Source organism: Cyclospora cayetanensis, unplaced genomic scaffold (assembly GCF_002999335.1).
Source record: "Cyclospora cayetanensis isolate NF1_C8 unplaced genomic scaffold, CcayRef3 CcayRef3_contig_155, whole genome shotgun sequence".
NCBI classification, from domain to species: Eukaryota; Apicomplexa; class Conoidasida; order Eucoccidiorida; family Eimeriidae; genus Cyclospora; species Cyclospora cayetanensis.
In genome coordinates, this window is record NW_020312098.1 from 32,516 (window position 1) to 52,466 (window position 19,951).

The 19,951-nt window shown below is 52.2% G+C and overlaps 3 protein-coding genes across 3 annotated transcripts; 1 reads left to right on the forward strand and 2 right to left on the reverse strand.

Annotated features, from left to right (window-relative positions):
- Positions 1–1,225: 1,225 nt before the first annotated feature.
- LOC34623638 (plectin) lies at positions 1,226–10,928 on the forward strand. Its single transcript, XM_026336935.1, has 18 exons — positions 1,226–1,656; positions 1,873–2,038; positions 2,321–2,774; positions 2,985–3,472; positions 4,610–4,951; positions 5,220–5,435; positions 5,806–5,892; positions 6,675–6,763; positions 6,897–6,984; positions 7,145–7,249; positions 7,484–7,762; positions 8,383–8,430; positions 8,654–8,827; positions 9,324–9,426; positions 9,659–9,776; positions 10,007–10,063; positions 10,585–10,669; positions 10,860–10,928. Exons 1-18 carry the CDS (start codon positions 1,226–1,228, stop codon positions 10,926–10,928), a joined length of 3,399 nt encoding a protein of 1,132 aa, XP_026192720.1.
- Positions 10,929–11,377: 449 nt separating this feature from the next.
- LOC34623637 lies at positions 11,378–17,662 on the reverse strand. The gene is made up of 11 exons (XM_026336936.1): positions 17,388–17,662; positions 15,818–15,929; positions 14,951–15,088; positions 14,473–14,780; positions 14,181–14,246; positions 13,840–13,930; positions 12,917–13,456; positions 12,447–12,571; positions 12,191–12,295; positions 11,880–11,931; positions 11,378–11,482 (listed from the first exon to the last, which is right to left on the reverse strand). The coding sequence occupies exons 1-11, from the start codon at positions 17,660–17,662 to the stop codon at positions 11,378–11,380; spliced, it is 1,917 nt and encodes a 638-aa protein (XP_026192721.1).
- A 121-nt stretch (positions 17,663–17,783) lies between these two features.
- LOC113147198 lies at positions 17,784–19,935 on the reverse strand. Its single transcript, XM_026336937.1, has 4 exons — positions 19,909–19,935; positions 19,260–19,824; positions 18,431–19,142; positions 17,784–17,844 (listed from the first exon to the last, which is right to left on the reverse strand). Exons 1-4 carry the CDS (start codon positions 19,933–19,935, stop codon positions 17,784–17,786), a joined length of 1,365 nt encoding a protein of 454 aa, XP_026192722.1.
- Positions 19,936–19,951: the final 16 nt, after the last annotated feature.

The window sequence follows — 19,951 nt, forward strand, 5'->3', positions numbered from 1 at the left end:
TGGTAACGTCGCATGCAATCCGACACGCGAGGATGTCTCCTCGAGGGGATGGCAACAATGCGGCTGCTTCTGCTGGAGGCACCCGAACGGCTGCTCCTGAAAGCGTTCCTCCGAGTCCATCCGCTGAAGTGTGCCCTTGTTCAGGGAAGGCTGCATCTTGTTCGAGCATTCAAGTTGCGCCAGGTGGAGGGCAGTCCTCCTTCGGCAGCTGCCGCTGAGACGACTGCTCCTGCGTCGTGAAAGACGAAGGAAGGAAGGAAGGAAGGAAGGAAGGAAGGAAAGGGCAGCAGCTGCGGATGTAGCAGCTGCGGATGCTCCTCAGAACTGCCGTTCTGCTGCTTCGCAAGCGTTTGAAAAAAGAAGCATGCTTCTGCGTGCTTCCTGCTGCTGTCGTTGTTGTTGCTGCTGCCGAAACACCTGTACTTGGGGTGTATGTCCAGCGCTCCTCGCATGATGAAACATGACGAAGCACGCTTAAAAACGCAAGAAAGAGTCATATATGAAGCAAAGCACTAGATATACCGGCAAAATAATACCAGGAGCAGAGACTGCCTTGCTGACAGTGTCGGCAGCGGCCCCTGCGCTCCTGCCAGCAGCTTTTGCATGGAGGCGACACCACGAGAGGAGCGCAGCTGCGGCTGCTGCTCTGCTCTTGCAGCGGCAGAAGGTACGCCAAACAACGGCAGTTTCAGTAGTGTGAAACGAGACAGGAAGGAGAGGGGGCAGAACGACGTGCTCGCGGATTCAAGAGGGTGGCAGCGCTGTGTAGAGGAGAGGGGAACTAGGTCCAGTAGGGAGGAAGCAGCAGCACTATTATTACCAACGCCAGCATCGGCCATATCATTGTGGTGGAGGTGTGTGTAGCCTTTGGAAATGTCATGAACGCAGGTGTTTCCACGCTCAGTGGTCGCCCGTCGAGCACCGACAGCAGCAACAGCCTCGGCAGCAGCGTCATCAGACACTTCTCGGAGGAGCAGCACCCCGTACGTCAAGGACCACGCAGAAAGACGCAGCTGCCACGAGCATCGCGTCTGTTGATCGTCTGCTAACTCTCCACAAGGAGTCACTGGAAAGGGGAGTTGAACCCTCTCAGAGATCGCCTCGCAGAAAGTGCCACGAGCAGCACGATCTGCCTCAAAGGGGTATGGCCGCTGCGTTTTTCTGCCTCCGCCTGGGGAGACAACCCATGTAGCAGCTGCAGCGGAGTCATCAAGACAAACGCGAGATGCAGTCTCTCTGGGATAATGCGAAAGATGTCGCCCGCACGGTGTCTGGACAGCTCGATGAAACCTTCGAAGCCGCCCTGACTGGGAACAGCAACGGCAGCAGCAGGAGAGCCCAGCCTTCAGGCAGGAGCAGCGACTACGATGACACAAACGAAGATGACAATTATTGGTATCCGGATCGCAACAACAGCAGCCGCAGTGGCAGTAGTAACACCAGTAGTAGCAGCAGCAGCAGCAGCTGGATGGGAGCCGAAGTGCTGCTTCAACACGGCCAGTCATCCGCAGCTGCCGCCTTGGAAGGCATCAATCGCTTTTGGGGAAGGGTAGCAGCAGCACCAACCAAAAATCCATCCTTCTCATTTGCACCAAACATCATCCGCAAGGTTCGTGAAGCTGCACCCACGGCTCCGTGGCAGCAGCAGCAGCAGCAGCAGCAGGAAGAGGATTTTGCAGACTTCGAGGCAGAGGAGGATGACACAGTGCTGTTACAGTCCTCAGTATACAGCAGTCAGCGGCAAAATCAACTGAAGCTGCAGGAGTCACAGAGCTTCCTCCAAAGAGTGGTGGCAGCTGCCCCTTCTACCGCAGCAACAGCTCCAGAAAGAAAAACACAAGAAGCAGCTGATTACCAGAGGGACCCTCTAAGGCGCAATCGTTCGCAACAGCAGCAACAATATTCACAGCAGCAGCAACGTGATTCGGAGCAACAGCAGCAACGTTATTCGGAGCAGCAACATGATTCGGAGCAACAGCAGCAACATGATTCACAGCAGCAGCAACATTATTCACAGCAACAGCAGCAACATGATTCGGAGCAACAGCAGCAACATCATTCACAGCAACAGCAGCAGCAACAGAATTCACAGCAACAGCAGCAACATGATTCGGAGCAACAGCAGCAACAACAGAATTCACAGCAACAGCAGCAGCACCCCGTTGATGCATCTCTTGGGATACATGGGCAGGTGTCTTCTGGCAGCAATGCAAGGCGTGGTGCAGCAAGTGAGAACGCTGCAGCAGCAGCAGCAGCTGCTGCTGCAGCGCCCTCTGCAGAAGTCAACGCATCAGCAGCAAACAAAGGTGGCTTTTTTCAGTCGGAGGGGGAAGCTGCACAAGACGAAACTCAAGCTGCTCGCGCAGAAGCCTTAGGGGTGGCAGCATCCCCAACACAAGCAGAGGCAACATCAGAACGGCTTAGTCTTCTACCATCGCTCCAAGCTCCAGCACTGGGCGAATCTGAAGAGGCATTTCCAATGGCTATACACTCACTGGCAGCAGCGTCAGACTACTTCAGCCATGCTGCAGAGCCTTGCGCTTGCCACGCACCTGCAACAGAAGCCTCGTCTGCAGGAGCAGCGAGTTCTCCAGCAGATTCTGCATGCAGAGAATCTCTTGAAGCTGCAGCAGCCATGTCGTCATCGCCAGCGGAAGGCAGTAAGGATGCCAGTCGCACTGGCATCCTTACTGCCTTTCAGAATTCTTCAAAAGAATCTTTTCTTCTCCACGAACTTAAAGGCGTCTCAATGTCTGCTGCGATCGAGGCAGGCGGTATTACGGCAGAAATAACAGAGCCAAAGGCAGCAGCAGAGATAGCAGCAGCAGCAGAGATAGCAGCAACAGCACCAGAGATAGCAGCAACAGCAGCAGAGATAGCAGCAACAGCAGCAGAGATAGCAGCAACAGCACCAGAGATAGCAGCAACAGCACCAGAGATAGCAGCAACAGCAGCAGATACAAAAGGCAAACCTGAAACAGAAGGAGGACGGCCGGTAGAAGTGACAGGTGCTGCTGCTGTTGCTGCTGCTGCTGTTGCTGCTGCTGCTGCTTCTACCAAGTGTCTTGAAAGCAAACTGCCTGTTGGCGTAGAGGCGGCAGCAGAGTTTGCAACAGCAACGGGAGCTGTCGAAGGGGATGGCGCTGCTATGGGCTTTGAAGATAAAGATTTGTTGTCGGATTTTCTGCATTTGCGACAAAACAAGAAGGCTGACGTCAAGGAGGATGTAGCGGCAGTCACATCTCAGAGAAAAGCCTGCCATTCTGCAGCTCCTGTGTGGTTGACATCTGCTGCAGCGCAAGCGCAAACAGCTGCAGCTAGCGAACAACTCCCAGATCTCCTGGATATAGCACCAGCGTCAGGATCAAAAGAAGGAGAAGCAGCAGAGACAGCTGAAGAACTGGCGAGGCTGGATCTCTTCAGTGAGAGGGCAGTTTCTTATTTTACGGAGGCTGAGGCAGCTGCATGCTCAGCAACAGCTGCAGAGATTGCAGCACCAGTATCAGCAATAGCAGCACCAGCAGCAGCACCAGCAGCAGAAGCAGCAGAAGCAGAAGCAGCACCAGTATCAGCAGAAGCACCAGTATCGGCATCAGCAGACAGGGTCGATCGAGGTTCAGTAGAGGCTACATGTTGTCTCTTAAAAGCAACAGAAGCGTCAGAAGAGACTGCTGCAGGCAATACGCAGGCTGAAGGCTGTGCAGCAGTAACCTTCTTACATGCGAGCACCCAAAGAGCAGCAGCACTACCAGAAGCAGCCGCAGAAGCGGCAGCTGCAGCAAATGCAGACGACTTGATGCGAGAAGTAGCAACAGCATCAAAGTCATCAGCGGCAGTCGATGCGTTCCCTGCAGCAACTGAGGCTTCGACTACTGCCATTAGAGCAACTGCGGAGCAGCTTCACTCGCTGCAAAAGCCTCTGGCAGATAAGGAGAGCACCTTGAAAGAGCTGTTGGCAGCACACCAAGAGGCATGTTTTCCAAAGCTTGAGACAAAGGCGTCACTGCAGCAGCTGACAACAGAGGCGGAGGAAAGTCAAGAGGAGCAACGGCAGGAAAAGCCTGAGCGTCAGAAGACACCCCAGGGGAAATCGCCGCAGCAAGTGAAGCTGCAGCAGCAACAAGAGCAGCAGCAACAAGAGCAGCAACAAGGGAAGCATGAGCAACACCAGCAGCAGCAGCAGCAGCAGGAGCAGCATGGGCAGCAGGAGCAGCATGAGCGACAAGAGCGGGAGGAGCAGAAGCAACAAGAGCAGCATGAACAGCAACAAGAGCAGCAGGAGCACAAGCAACAACAGCAGCATGAGCAGAAGCAACAAGAGCAGCATGAACAGCAACAGCAGCAGGAGCACAAGCAACAACAGCAGCATGAGCAACAAGAGCAGCATGAGCAGCAACAGCAGCAGCAACAAGAGCAGCATGAGCAGCATGAGCAGCAACAGCACCAGGAGCACAAGCAACAACAGCAGCATGAGCAGCAACAGCAGCAGCAACAAGAGCAGCAGGAGCAGCAGCAAGAGCAGCAGGAGCAGCAACAAGAGCAGCAGGAGCAAGGGCATGTTTTGCCTGAGCTTGTTGGTTCTACTCTGCCGTGCACGACGGGGGAACAGCCACCCATCGTGCCACCGACCCCACCACCGACCCCACCACCACCGACCCCACCACCCCCGACCCCACCACCTTCTGCTGTTGCAGCAGCCGCAGCAGAGCAGATTGTCAACCCTCAGAAGGTTCAGGAGAAGCTGCGGGAGTTGGAGTCGACTCGTGCCCAGTTGCTGCAGCAGTTGCAGCAGCAGCAAGAGCAGCTTGCGAGACAGCAGATGCAACTGAAGCAGCAGCAGGAGCTGCTCTTGCAGCGGGAGCAGCAGCTGCAAAACAAATCCGAGCAGCTGTCGATTCTGTTGGACGCGCAGCACAGGCCTGACGAAGAGCTGCAACAGCTGCATCGCCAAGTATGCCGTCTTAAGTTTAAGCGAATTTTAAAGTTTTTTCTCCTCTCTCGAGAACTTATGACGCAAACTCTTTGTGCCACAAGTTCGCAGAGAATGCAGTGTCTTCACTGCTGCCTCTGCTGCTGGCGTTGCTTTCGATGTAGCCGCTCTATCCCAGCCCCTCCCCCTTAGAACTCATAGCCAGCTCGTCATTGCAGACACCTTTCTACTCGCAGTGTAGCCACTCCTGCGTGTGCTCTTGCTGCTGCTGTTTGTGCCGGCTGCTTAGGTGCAGGAGCAGCAGACTCACGAGAAAGACTTGCTGCGAACCATTGAGCTGCTTAATGCATCCCTTCGAGAATATCAAGAGAAGATGCAGCAGCAGCAGCAGCAGCACGAGCTGCTGCAGCAAGAATATGTCGAGCTGCAGCAGGAAGGAAGGGCACTGTCAACCCGCTTAGGAGCTGCAGAGGGAACTATCAAGAAGCTCAGGATGCAATGTGATGTAAGATTTTTTCCTGATACTGCTGCAGAAGTTGCTGCGGAGCACCGATGCTGCATGCTGCGCTTTTCCTCGGGTGCTGCTGGCATGGCGTTGCCTGAAATTTTTCTCCGAAGAAATAATTGCATTTTTTATTTCTCTAGAGCCTCCTTACGTCTTCCACTCCCCTTCTTGCGCAGCTATAGAATTCGGCGGCTTGAGCTGCTTTTTTGCCTCTCTCTCCCCACGACTTTCTTGCCACCGATTTGTTGCTGTTGCTATGCTGCTGTTGCTATGCTGCTGTTGAGCGCATGCGCCAGCTGCGCGGTGTCTCTCCTAGACGCTAAGCGTGCAGAATCTTCTAAGGGTGGGTAGCCTTTGGTGAGTTACTCAGGGCTTTAAGGCTTTGAAAGATTCCCAGGAGCAGCTCACTGCAAAGGTAGCCGCAAAGGAGAAAGCGATTTGTCAACTGGAAGCCAAAGTAGGCATCAAAAACTGCAAAAAAATCGTGCTGCGGCGCGTCTTGGCTTGCAACAGAATCGTAGCTACGCGATTAGGTGTGAGGCAGAGTGTATATACATTTCTGTGTGTGTGTGTATGGGGAGGTGTCTATGTGTGTTTGTGTGTATGTATATGGAGGCGTATACCATCTGGCTCGATGTGTGTGTGAATGTTTGGAGGGGTATATGTGTGTGTATATATATGGAGGGGTATACTATCTCTGTCGATGTGTGTGTGTATATGTATGGAGGGGTATACTATCTGTGTCTATGCGTATATATATATATATGGAGGGGTATACTATCTGTGTCGATGTGCGTGTGCATATATGGAGGGGTATACTATCTGTGCCGATGTGTGTGTATATATATGGAGGAGTATATATATATATGTACATGTGTGTGTATATGGAGGTGTATACTATCTGTGTCGATGTGTGTGTATATGGAGGGGTATACTATCTGTGTCTATGTATATATATATATATATATATGGAGGGGTATACTATCTGTGTCTATGTATATATATATATATATATGTATATGGAGGGGTATACTATATGTGTCGATGTGTGTGTGTATATATATGGAGGGGTATATGTGTGTGTATACGTAGGGATATACTATCTGCGTCGATGTGTGGGTGTATGTCTTGACACGTCTTCACGTGTCTTTGTGTGTGTTTGTGTAGGCATGTGAGTGTGTGTGTGTGTGCTTATATGCCTTTATGCGTGTGTCTTTTCCTGTCGGTTTGTTACTACAGGTGCAACGTCTCACAGCTGCTTCTGCTGAGGCTGAAGCCAGTCGTTCAAGTGCTGCCGCGGAAGCTGCAGCAGCGAGAACAGCAAAGGAGTGAGTGGTTTTTTTATTTTTTGGTTTTTTTATTTTTTCAAGAGCTTCTAAGCCGGATATAGACGCGTTTGCATGCTGCTGTTGAGGATGCTGTGGTGCACACGTATTCTTGCATGCATTTTGCTTGCTGCAGGCAGCTAGAAAAGCAGGCTGCCTCGAGGGAGGCTGAGACTCTTGAGCGCATGAAGGCAATCAATCAGCAGCTATCGAATCAGCTCAGCGTAAGCAGCAGAATGACTGAGTTTTGGGGGGGCATGTGAGACGAGCTATTTTGAATAATCCTTTTCCCCTTTCCTCCTCTGGACTGTACACTGCTGAAGGGGCTGCTTTGCGATCGATGCCTCCTATCCAGCAATTTGTCTCTCTGTGCGGTTGCCACAGGAAGCGAAGGCGATGGCTGCGCGGCTGGAGAGGCAGCACTTTGAGCAGCAGCAGCAGCAGCAGCAGCTGCTGCAGCAGGTGCAGTCGGAGAACGCTGAGCTACACGTAAGTGGAGAACAGTTGCGGGCAAGAATTTTATTATGGATACGTCAATACCCATGCATTTGAGGCTGCGTACTCGAGGCTAGACGTTGGCGGTTTGGTGAATGTGCATGTTTATGTGTGTATGTTTGTGTATGTGTGTGTGTGCATGTGTACCTGCTGTATACACATATGTATATCTCTATATATGTACAACTATATATGCATATGTATATTTACTGCTGAACGGCTGTACAGACATTGCTTGCTGCCGCCTCCATGCCGTCTCGCGAGAGGATAGCGGCAGCTGAGCGAGACGCAGCATGCGCGCGTCAGCAGCTGCATGCGTTGCAGCAGCAGCTGCAGCAGCAGCTGCAGCAGCAGCAGCAGCAGCAGGAAGAGCTGACCTTGCAGCTGCAGCAGCAGCAACGCGCAAGTGAGGAGCAGCGACAGCAGCACGAGCAGCAACTCGCACAGCTGCAGCAGCAACGCGCCGCAGAACTGCAAACTCTCCGAGAGTATTTGCATGCAACCCAGGTATGCAGCTTTTTGAAGGCATCTCTGTATGTGAATGTATATGTGTACATGTATGTGTATATGTATGTATGTGTATATGTATGTGTATCTGTATGTGTGTGTACATGTATTGGTGTGTACGTGTATGTGTATGTGAATGTACGTATGTGTATGTGTATGTATATATGCATGTGAATGTATGTATGTGTATGTGTATGTATATATGCATGTGAATGTATGTATGTGTAATATGTAGATAAATGAATGTATGTGTATATGTATATGAATGTATGTGTGTACATGTATATGAATGTATGTGTGTGTGTATATGTATGCGAATATATGTGTATGTGTATATATGTGTATGTGTATGTATATGTATGTGAATATATGTGTATGTGCATGTGAATGCATATATATATATGTATGTATAAATGTATGTGAATGTATGTGTATGTGCATGTGAATGTACGTGTATGTATGTGTATGTGTATATGCATGTATGTGTATGTATATCGGTATATGTATGTGTATATGTATGCATGCGTATATGTATGTGTATGTGTGATCCGTGAGGGTTTAGTGTACTGCGGTGTGGGGTGGAGTCTTGTATTCCTTGTATGTATGTGCTGGATCTGCAGGAGGAGGCTTCAAGTGCTCAAGATGAAAAAGCTTCCGCTTGCCGTCGGGTGTGTGCATGCATGCGGAAAATCTGGTCAAGGGCTTCTTTACGTTGCTGTGAAAGTCTCCGCTAAAATCGGATTTTGTATTCTTTACGACTCCTGTCTCACCAACTGGTGCCGTAGCAGTTGTACCTACCGAAGTTTCTCGCATTGCCAAATCTGAAATGGTGTTGCCTATATGGGCGTTGATATTCTAGTGGGGGCAACTCCCTCTGTCTGATCTGTATAGGCAAAGGAGCTGCAACAGCATCAGCTTCTGCTGCAACAGCAGGTTGAAGAGACGCAGCAGCAGCTCCATGAGCAGCAACGCGAGGCAGCGAAGCTACAGGAAGAGCTTAAGCAGCTGCGGCAGCAGGTGCAGCAGCAGCAGCAGGAGGGGGAGGAGCAGGAGCAGCAGCAAGTTGCGGCAAGGCAGCAGGAGGAGCAGGAGCAGCCGCAAGACGCGGCAAGGCAGCAGCTTGTGCAGAAGGAAGGTGAAGAGGAGGAGCATTTCTCTGAGAGGCAATCAGCAGCACAACTTGAGGAAGCTGCCATTGCTCCAGGGCAGGGAGTGCGTTGATGGTGATAAGCTTGGCTTGTATGTATGTGTATGTGTATGTGTATGTGTATGTGTATGTGTATGTGTGTGTGTATGTGTATGTATATGTGTATGTGTATGTGTATGTGTATGTGTGTGTGTATGTGTATGTGTATGTGTATGTGTGTGTGTATGTGTATGTGTGTATGTATGTGTATGTGTGTGTGTATGTGTATGTGTGTGTGTCTCGTCTCGTCTCGTCTTCCCTCTCCCTCCCTCCCTGCCTTCGACTTCGAGGAGTTCCTTATCCGCATGCATGACGCTTGTGCTGACCGCTGAGGCGGTGCGTAGACTTTTAGCGTCTTTTTGTGTGTATCTGCAGGGTACAACACAAATGCAAGAGCCGCAAAAAAATCTCGAGCACCTCTTGAACTCGCGAGCAGTGTCTCGCTATCGCGCGGAGTGGTTTCGCCTTGCTACGGGGGGTGGGTCGCTCGCTTGCAATCCTCAAGCGTTCAAACCTCGATTTTTTTTCGCATGCGCTTGCTTGGGAGGCAGAAAATCCTTTTTCTCGCCCCCTCCCCACGACACAACAATACGATTCTCTATTAAGGGGTGTCGTGTGGCCATCTTTTATTGCGGCGGCTAATTAAGGGGGGGCTGGAAAATTTTTTTTTGCATACGGTGTTACTTCACGCGGCACGTGGGTTGTTGCAGCGCGAGAGAGGGAGCAGCAAATGCTGGTATTCCAGAGCGAGTTGCGAGCTGCCATTAAAGAGAAGCAGATGTTCTCCTCGGAGTGTCTAAGCCTCGCCTCCACCGTTGAATCTCTGACGTACGTACACCCCATCCTTGAAGTAAAAAAGGAACAAGAAGCGTCTGTCGGGAGGAACGCGACTGACGGCTGCCTGAAACAGACGCCTCCGTCTCATGGATAAAAAGATTGTGGATGAAAAGATCGCCTTGCGGGAACATGGTTCTTTTTTTTCGCTTTCTAGCAGTGTGCAAGTGGGAGGGGGGGAACGCTGACTGCGGCGGCTCAATGCGAATTCCGCGGTGCTGCAGGCGACGTGTGCGTCAACTGGAGGAGGAGCAGCAGAACGGCAGCATGCAGAATGCACAGTATGGAAGGGGGGGCGTACGGGAAGCTTACTTGGGGAATTCTCTGCTCATCCACCATCCTCTGAGGGAGTTGGGGAAGGGGGAGGGAGGGTTGACGCGCGAAATTCTGCGTGTATCTGTGTGTTTCAGCAAGTGCATATACATATATATATATACATATCTGTGGGTGTATCTGTGTCTGCCTGTTTATCTCTTTCTGTCTGTATATCTGTGTGTGTGTCTGTGTATCTGTGTGTGTGTCTGTGTGTTTGTTGCTGTCTGTATATCTATTTCTGTCTGTATATCTGTGTATCTATTTCTGTCTGTGTGTCTGTTTCTGTCTGCATGTGTATCTATGTATCTATTTCTGTCTGCATGTGTATCTATGTATCTATTTCTGTGTCGGTGTATCCATTTTTGTCTGTGTATCCATTTTTGTCTGTGTATCCATTTTTGTCTGTGTATCTGAGTCTCTTTCTGTGTGTGCGACTAGCAAGGCACTGCAGTGTGATTTTTGGATATTTTTGCATGTCTCGGTGCAGACTGACGGCAGCCGCTGAGGCCGTAAGCGAGTTGGACGAAATGCTTCAGGAGAGTCGGGAGGCGGCAGCAATGTATAAAACGCAAGTCGAAGCTCTTACTGACAGGATTTCCAGATTGGAGCAGTTGCTGCTGTCTCATGGAATTACACCCGAACAGTGAGACGTGAGCGTGGACGTGGGGGGAGAGTGTGAGTGTCTGTGTGTGTAAGCTCGGCTTGCGAGTGGCGCCACGCGATATCACGTCGAAGGGATTTTTTTCCATTTCCTCGACTCAGCGCGAGGAGAAGATTGCGGCTGCTGCTGCTGCGGCTGCTGCTGCTGCTTTGGTGAAGCGACCTGCCTGAAGAGACTCTGACTGCAGGCATCGCTTCTTAAGGGGCAAGGCATGCAGACGAGCAATAGGAGTATATAGAACAGTGCCACACACACTTACACACTTGGCAGTTTGAAATGCAAAGCAAAAGACGGTCAGGGGGGAGGAAAGGCGTCCAGGTGTCTCTTCCACTGCCCCCACACCCGCTAGACCCTTCCTTTGTTTGCCACATGGCAAGTTTTTTGAAAGCAAGCGCTTCGGGAGGCTGAGGCTTTTTCGTGACTCCCTCTGACGAAAGCAGCTCTTCCCCCGAAGCATCGCCTCTTCCATTTGCGCCACGGCAGCTGCAGCGTTTCCGCAAGGCCGTCTGGAGCCTCCTCCCTCAGGCAGTCGGGTGTATCGGAGCTGCTACTCGGCTGTGTAAGCTGCTGCTGGTGGCTGCGACACACGCGTCGAGGAAGTAGAGTGCTCTGCCAGGATCTAGCGCCGCTTCTTTTCCTGCAAGACGGACTGCACCGCCTTAGACAGATCAGAGGCCTCCTCGAGACTCGCTAGAGGCGAGGGGAAACACAACTGATACTCGTTCTGCGCAAAACACGAAGAGCAGCAAGTTACCCCACGCCACAGCCTTCACCCGACACAAAGCATACTCACACCAGCTGGTTCCCCTACACGCTGCTACGCACGCGCCGCTAGCCCTCAATATGAAAAACGTGAAGCACTACCCTTCTAGAAACGCCAGAAGGCTCAACACACAGCCAAAGGCTCAAAAATCCAAAGCCTAAATCCCCCGCTGCTGCTTTTCACACCAGCCTTCTTGCGGCCCTTCAAACCATACCGACAGATATACATGCATATACATGCATATACATACATATACTCCCCTTCACGCGAACTGCATCATCCTCCCTCTTGCATCATCCTCCCTCTTCTGTAATGCACCAAGATTCCATGTCTTGCGCCCCCAAAACGAGGCACTCACTTTATTGCCGCGCGACGGCTTCATGCCAATCAAGCTCGCACAAGCCGCGAAGCTGCAGGCAAACCACACTTGCAATACACTCCACCCCCTTTCAGACTGTGCGAAAAGCAGCTGCTTTTTCGCATAACTGTCCAAAACACGGCGGCTCCACTTTATAGGAAAACATATGCGGCTGTTTACACGCTTATCGCCGCGCAAAAAAAGCAACCCAAGAAACGCGAGAGCTCGACCGCCTCCACCACACGCTTAGCTCCCTGTACACCTGAAAGCACGATTTCTGTCGAATCCGATTCTACTGCAAAATGTATTACTTGGCAGTTTTCTCGTTGTTGAACTCGGTCTCTAGAAGAGAAGAGAAATCGAACTTGAAATCCGCAGACAAGGCGCAACAGCTCCATAGAATCGTTGCAAGTACTCTGCGCGCATGAATACACTACAATACACACTCGCTCCTAAGCGCTATACGCTACAGCGCCATGATTTCCACGCTTCGCTTCGATTTTGATGGCCAAGCCAAAAATTCCTTTCATGATTCAAAAGACTCGAGAACATTCGGAAAGAACGCACTTCGTCTGATACGCTTTTGGCATTGAATACTTGTCGTTTTCATTCTTAAGAAGGTACTCGGACTGCAGCCAGGCAGTTACTGCGGCACCAGGCCCTTCCTCTCCCACGCGCAGCTGCTTCTCTAGCTGCATAACACCCACCATACACAAAAACCACTCTCAAACGAAACTCGTTCGACCCTCAAACCTTGCAAACGGAAGCAAAAGCACTTGCACAACATCGTGAACACATATATATATATATATATATATATACATATACATGTACATTCATGTACAACATATATATATGTATATACATATACATATATGTACATTCATATACATATAGATATACATACACAAAGTTATGCATATACATATACATATATATATATATATACATACATACACAAAGTTATGCATATACATATACATGTATACCCTTGCAAGGGTATTTACGTATATATATATATATGACTGCAGCCATACGTCTTTTTGGTTTGCAAAAGTGCGTCTTTGCTTCTTGAGCAGCACGCAGAGGAACTTGAGAATCTTGAGCAGCCTTGCCAACTGGGGGAGATCCAGCTGTTTACTCAAGTGGTGATCGGCGCCGACACGCCTCTGCAACGCCGCATGCTTCGCTGCAGCGATGACAAAAGGTCCCCACGCTGCTGCCTGCTGCTGTTGCTCCTCCGTGTGCTGCTGCTGCTCTTGCAGGAGCTGCAGCAGCGGAGAAGCGGCAGTTCCTGTGTGCATGGAGCCGTCATTCAACAACTGCAAAGGGACGACATCGTTTAGGCAGAAAAGCTCCTCAACACAGGTGGCTTTCGAATTAAACCTCGGCAGCATGCGCTGCACTATTTGCTGCTGCTTCTCTGCGATGACAGCCGAAGAGGAAGCAGCACTTGCATTTCCTCTTGATGCAGTCCCTAAAGCAGCCGCAGCAGCGGTGTCTCTCGCGTCTCGACATGCGCTGTACTGCTTCAGCAAAGCAACAGACGACATGCCGGCACTGGGATCGCGATTCGTCTGAGCCAACATTCACACATAAATGCGCATAAACAGAGCTACCCCGTCTCCCCTTTCCTTCCATGAAAGATCCCCTACACACTCCGCAACTCGCCACGCTTCCTGAGCAAAGCTCTGAACACAGTACAGAATAAAGCGGGGATGCCAAAAGGCTGCATGAAGTACATTAGGACACATACGTATATATGTAGTTATATATATACATATGTTATATATGTACATGTGTAATGTTATGTATGTATACATGTTATATATATATATATATATGTGGTATATGTATATATGTTATATATGTATGTATGTATGTCATATAGACATATATGTTGTACATGTAAATATGTATGTTATATTTGTATGTACAGATGTGCGTAGGGTGTATGTACTCCGCCTGTCATGGCGCGCGCTTGATTGCGCGTCTTCTGCTCGTCCTGCTGGTGCGATGCGTAAACAGCCCTAACCGTCAAGTAACAACCTCTGCAGCACATTCGCATGCAGTGCTCCTAGACCCTTCATGATACCAGACTTTCTGCACAAAGATTGAATGGCGTTGGCGGCAGTCACCATATCCTCTAGGACAGGCAGCCTCTCGCCATTTCCGAGATCGAAAAGCAGCTCCGTCCAGAAAAAAACGCAGAAACCTCGAAAAAAGCACACGGCGGCGCAAGGCGAGTGGGGGGGCGACTGCACTGCGCGAGAGAGCGACAAAGGGCAGGGTAGAACTAACGCAAGGAGAGGGAAAGACTCCGCGTAGTAGGTCCTTAGAATAGCAGGGAGAATTTCCTTTTCGAAGCTGCACAGAGAACGTATTGCGCGCAATGCATCCCGAAGCAAGAGCATAAGCGCCAGAGACACGACTCCTTCCTGTCTTCGCAGGATATCATACACCCCTTTCTACCCGCAGTTAGGAAGTCACGGAAGGAGAACGTTCGCGATCTTGAACACCACTAGACCGCAGGCTAGGAGTACCCCCCTGCTTGCAGCACTCCCGCTAGAAGTGCCCTCAATAAGCTGCGCACATCTCCTTCCTGCATATCCCATCTTGCAGAGAGACTGCGGCTGCTTCTGCTGCTATCGCCGCTGCATGCACTCTCCGCAGCAAAGCCCTCGACAGTCCATGAGCAGCAGACGCAGCAGCAGCTGCAGTGGCTGTGCTGTTGGGTGCCTTGGCGAAGAAATTCTCGAAATCCGCCTTGTTGGTTATGGGCCGGGAAGCGCCGCGGGCGAGCTGTCTAGACACCGCAAGTTGCACTTCGGTGACGGGAACCCCTCGAGCTGCGAAGGCGGCACCTTCCCAAGAGCCGGTTTGCTGCAGCTGCAGACGTGCCTGCAGCATTAGCGACACAAAAAGGCGAAAAAAGCACTAGTGCCTCGAAATCCGGCAGAAAACTTGAGGCTTCCTTCATGCAAGACGGCATGCACCCGTGAGAAACACAGAACGCCTGCACGCCGACACTGAGTAGAGGGGACCCTCAACGCCTCGCATCAAAGCCTTGCCTGCTGGGTGTGCTTGAGCTGTTGCGGCGACAAGTGGCAGTTGGCTTCCAGCAAAGTTCGTACAGCCAGCGACTTTGCATGCAGTGCCATGCGAAGGCAGTCAGCGCCACGCTGCATCTCCTCCCTCTGCAACGCGAACTGCGAAGAAACACAGGGAGTCCACACAAAAGCGCACAGCTGTCGACACCACCCCAATTTTGGAGTGATTTACAGAGATGGGAAGAGAGACATTGTGCTCCGCAAAATAGTCCTCGATAAACAAGCAGGAAGCCTAGGGGATGCCAGCGAAGAGCTTCGCGAAACACGCGTGATTGCTAGCATCCGCGAATCAGAACCCTCTCAGCTGCTGGCTGTCAAGACTTGAGCCGAGCCTTTAAGCGTCCAAGCGTGCGATCTGCATTGATCCCGCCACGCCACCGCATTCCCATGAGACTGCGAAGCCTGTGTGAGCTAATATATATATATATATATATATATATATATATATATATATATATATAGAGAGAGAGAGAGAGAGAGAGAGAGACAGAGAGACAGAGACAGAGACAGAGACAGAGAGAGAGACAGAGACAGAGACAGAGAGAGAGACAGAGAGACAGAGACAGAGAGACAGAGACAGAGAGACAGAGAAGTGTCAGAGAGACAGAGAAGTGTCAGAGAGAGAGAAAGAGAGACAGAGAAAGAGAGACACAGACAGAGAAGTGTCAGAGACAGAGAAAGAGAGACAGAGACAGAGACAGAGAGAAGAGAAAGACATAGAGATAGACTGTATTCAGGCAAGAGACAGGGCAGTGCTGCATGCGGCGGCATGGCATGAGGCGTCGTTGCCACAGACAGTCTCCTCCCCTCCCCTCCCCGACAGCTCACAAAGTCTTGAGCCCTCTGTGCAGGAGACTCCTGGAGGAAAAAGGTGAGGCGACCGCTTGGCACGATGGAAAGGCACTTGGTACGCTCGTCGATGATCACGCAGTACTCCCTCCTGCAGCGACATCCATATACAGAGGTCTTGCTCCTTGGTAGCCATCCGGCAGTGCATGCATGCTTGCATGTGGTGTCTTCTTCTCTTGAAACTGCATGCGCGCGAGAGGAATGGGATCCAGGCATCTCACCTGTCACCTAGCGAGCTGCTCAAGTCGCGCAAGTTGTCTTGATAGACTCTTGCATGCGATAGTGTCTCCGCGACTTTTCCTTCGTCTAATGCTGCGAAGAGAACCTCGCGACCAAGCCACCGTCCAGCAGCAATCACACCGTACTGCTGCTGGAACCTCTGCTGCTGCTTCTTGCTGCTGCTGCTGCTGCTCCCCCTGTACTGCTGTTGAATCTTCTGCTGCTGCTTCTTGCTGCTGCTGCTGCCCTGGGAAAAACTCCAGGATGGTTCGAAGGAGCGAACGCGGTGTCGTCGGCGAAGACGAATTAGCAGCTTCCTGCTGCTGTCGGTGATGTTTTGTGGATTTCTGCGTTTGATGTTGTTGCTGCTGCCGCGGCAGGCGCGTTGCAGTGTATCTTCAGCCTCGATTTCAAGAAGGCAGGAACCTGCGGCGATCTCTCCCTCCCCTCCCCTGCTGCGTTTACGGCTGTGCTTTTCCGAGGCATGCAGGTGAAGGTGCTGCTGCTTTTGCTGCTTCTTCTGCTGCTGCAATAGCCTGGCGTGATGACGCAGTAGCGACACCTTCGAACGACGCACGAGCTGCATGTACACCGCAGCACTGGGCGTCTGCTGCAGCGCCTCAAGCTCCCGCAGCTCTCCTGAGCACCCAGACACCTCTCGCTGCTGACGCGCTTGCTCGAGACGGGAGTGCGCAGCACATGCCAGCCGCTGAAAAAACGGATTCAAAACATGCCCCTGTGCATCTCCCCCCCCAGTATAAATCCCTCCTGTGGCACGTCGCTTCAGCTGCTGCTGCTGCTGCTGCTGCTGCCGAGAAGCAGCAGCGCGAGAAGACTCCCACCGCCTTCTGAAGCGCCTGCGCCAGACGTTGCAGGGGGCAGACAGACAAACAACTCTGGGAGAGTTCAGGTATCGGCCTCTTACCCGTTGCAGTGTATGTACACCCGGCTTACGCCGCGCTCTTTCTCCCCTGCCGGGAAAAAGCACCGTCGAAAAGCTTACCTGTAGGCACTTTGGTCCCTCGTAAATGCGCAGAAAGAATCTTCGCTACTGGAGTACTCGACACCGAGATCTGCCCTTCCTAAATTTTCCGCCGAAAAGTGCCGCTCTGACTCCTTCTGGGGGTGGGTGAAATGTGTCTGCTGCTGCTGCTGCTGCTGGTGCATCACCTTTTCTTCCTCCTCAGCATCGTTCGTGTCACTCTCTTCCTGCGCATTATTTGCATGCAGAGATCCCGTATTGCTGCCGCCTCTGCTGCCCTCTTGCTGCTGCTGCGACTGCTGCTGCAGCTGCTGTCGACCTGGCAGCAGACGCATGCGCCGTTTTCGCGGCTCTAGTCGCCAAGCTGCGTCGAGCTGAGAAACTCCTAAGCCTTTGTACGCCAGAATACCATCAGCTACTGCAACCAAGGAGGAGGCGGCACTATTGTTGCCAATGGAAGCCGCTGAAGAAGACAAGGGGCATGCGCATGAGACTTCCTCGAGTGCTGGAACCACCCCCCTGCACATGCCTTTTTCGGCGTCTTCGTTCTCGGAGTCGCTACTGCTGCTGCTGGTGTCGCAGTCTTGCTGTATCTCCAGCCCACTCTCTGTGAGCGCCCACATACACCGCAACGACACACACCTTGTCGTGAAACAGCAGTCGGATCGCAGTGCGTGTCTGTGTGGGTGTGTGTGTGCGCTCAAGACTGCTCTGCGTCAGCCTTGCGATGCGTTTGAAGCGGCTTCAAAGAGGTATGCGACCCCTTCCCCACATCCGCGATGGAGAGCAAGCAGAAACTGCTTTCCTTCAGAAGACGAGACGCACATGCGACACCCCGCAAAGAGAGACTGCTGTCTCTCCTGCATCCTGTCCACATAAGCACCAACAGGGAAGACAAACTCACCTGCAAAGAGAGAGTTGTTGAACGATTTCTGGCTCAACAGCCTTGAGGGAACCTCCGCTGATGGCATGCGAGCTGCAGGTGCTGCCGCAAAGTCGCTGTTGCTGCCGTGCAGCAGCAGCTGCTGCTGCTGCCAGCGCATGCGCCTCTCTTTGCTGCGGAGGGGAGTTGTCTGCCGCAAGTACAACGGATGCATGCACTGCAGCTGCTGCAGCCACAGGAGCAACTCCGTTCCGCTGCTGCTGCTGCAATAGCCGCCTCCCCACACCGAGCTATACAAGCCGTCCACAGTGCCTGCACACACACACACATATAGACACAAACTACCAGACACGTCAAAAAACGACTGCCTGTTCAATTGCCTGTCCGTTTGTGCTGGATCGAAAGAAGCAGCAAGAATCCATGGAAAGATCTCACGTGAAGGAGATGCAACACCAGTAGAATCAGCACACAGACACAGCAGCCAAGACTCGCGTGCAGGCGCTCAAACCGCATACCCATGAGAATTCTCTGTCCTTCCGCAATGTTTTGAATAGCGAATTCTGACGCGCTCGAGGCTGCTGCCGCAGCACTAGCTGCTTGCGCCTCCAGTGCTGCTCCAGCAGTCAAGGATGCGTCATCAGTTTCCTTGGTGCCTCCCTGCAGCAGTCGGAGAAGCTGCTGCTGCAGCACAAGAAACCTCACGAGATGCGTCTCCGAGCCTCTGCTCTGTACGGCACATGCTCCCCTCTCCAGTTGCTGCAGCAGCTGTTGCTGCAGCAGGAGCCACAAGAAGCAGCTTCTGCAGCTCAGGATAGAAGAAGACTCGTGAGACAAGAAACACGACGGAAGGGCTAGTGGAGGCTTCAGGGGATGCTTTTGCAAGAGCTGCCGCAGCTCCCTCTCCTCTTCCCTCGACAGCAGCAAGCAGGGAGCAGACTTGAAGCGGCTGCTGCTGCTGCTGCTGCGCAGCTGCAGCAGCCGCTCAACAAAGCTACAGCCTGGCGTGGACAGACACTGCGCGGCTTCTCGCCAGAGCCGTAACTCCCTACGCGGCTCGACGACTTCCTTGCGATGCTGCAGCATCCTGTGCAGCTGCTCGCATGCAGCAGTAGAGGCAGCAGCAGCTGCTGCTGCTGTCGCTGCCGCGCTTAGGCCGCTGTCGCTCGAAAGCAGCAGCTGCTTTTGTTGCAGCGCATGCAAACTTCTGCTGCGAAGCCACTCCTGAAGCAGCAGCTGTACGCGCAGCTGCTGCCGCTGCTGCCGTCTGCTCTGTCTAATTGCAGCACGCAGAGGCAGCAGCGGTGCTGCAAAACGCTGCTGCTGCTGCTGCTGCTGCTGCTGCTGCTGCTGCAAGAAAAGCCCTCCCCTGCCGCCGCTGCTCGCACTGCCTTCTTCATCGCTGCTAGAAGTGTATATCTCTGTGTCTGCATCGGCAGCAATGCAAAGCCTATCGCGATGCAGCAGCTTCCCCTTCCGCAAATACTGAAGCGTTTTTGCAGTCGCTTCAGCGCCTTGTGATCTCGGCTGCTGCATATCCAACTGTTGCTCCGTAGTTGCAGCTTGTTTCTCTAGCGACTCCGCCTCCTCTTCGAGCGCCTGCAAGACCACTTGGAAAAGCTCCGCTTCTCGCTGCTGCTGAACTCGAGCATCCCCGACTGAGGTTTGCTGCTGTTGTTGCTGCTGCTGCTGCGCAGTCTGTAGCCAAGAGTCTGCCAAGGATGGCGTGTGCCAACATGAGCGCTGTCGTTCAGTGTGCATGCGGCTTTGGACGTCAGCTTGTTGCTTCTTCCAAACTGCAGTGAGCTGCGCAGCGCCTGTGGCGTTTGCTGCAGCGAGGTGCTGCTGCAGCTGCTGCTGAAGCAGCTGTACGATGACGCAAGCCGACCCACCAGACGGTTCTGGCTGATGCTCTAGGAAGGGAGCAGTTTTCGCTGCAGCTTGTGCTGCTGCCGCTTTAGCAGCCGCAGCAGAAGCTGCAGAAACTGCAGCTTTCTGCTTCTTCTGCCCAGCCATCCTTGAGCGGCTCCCG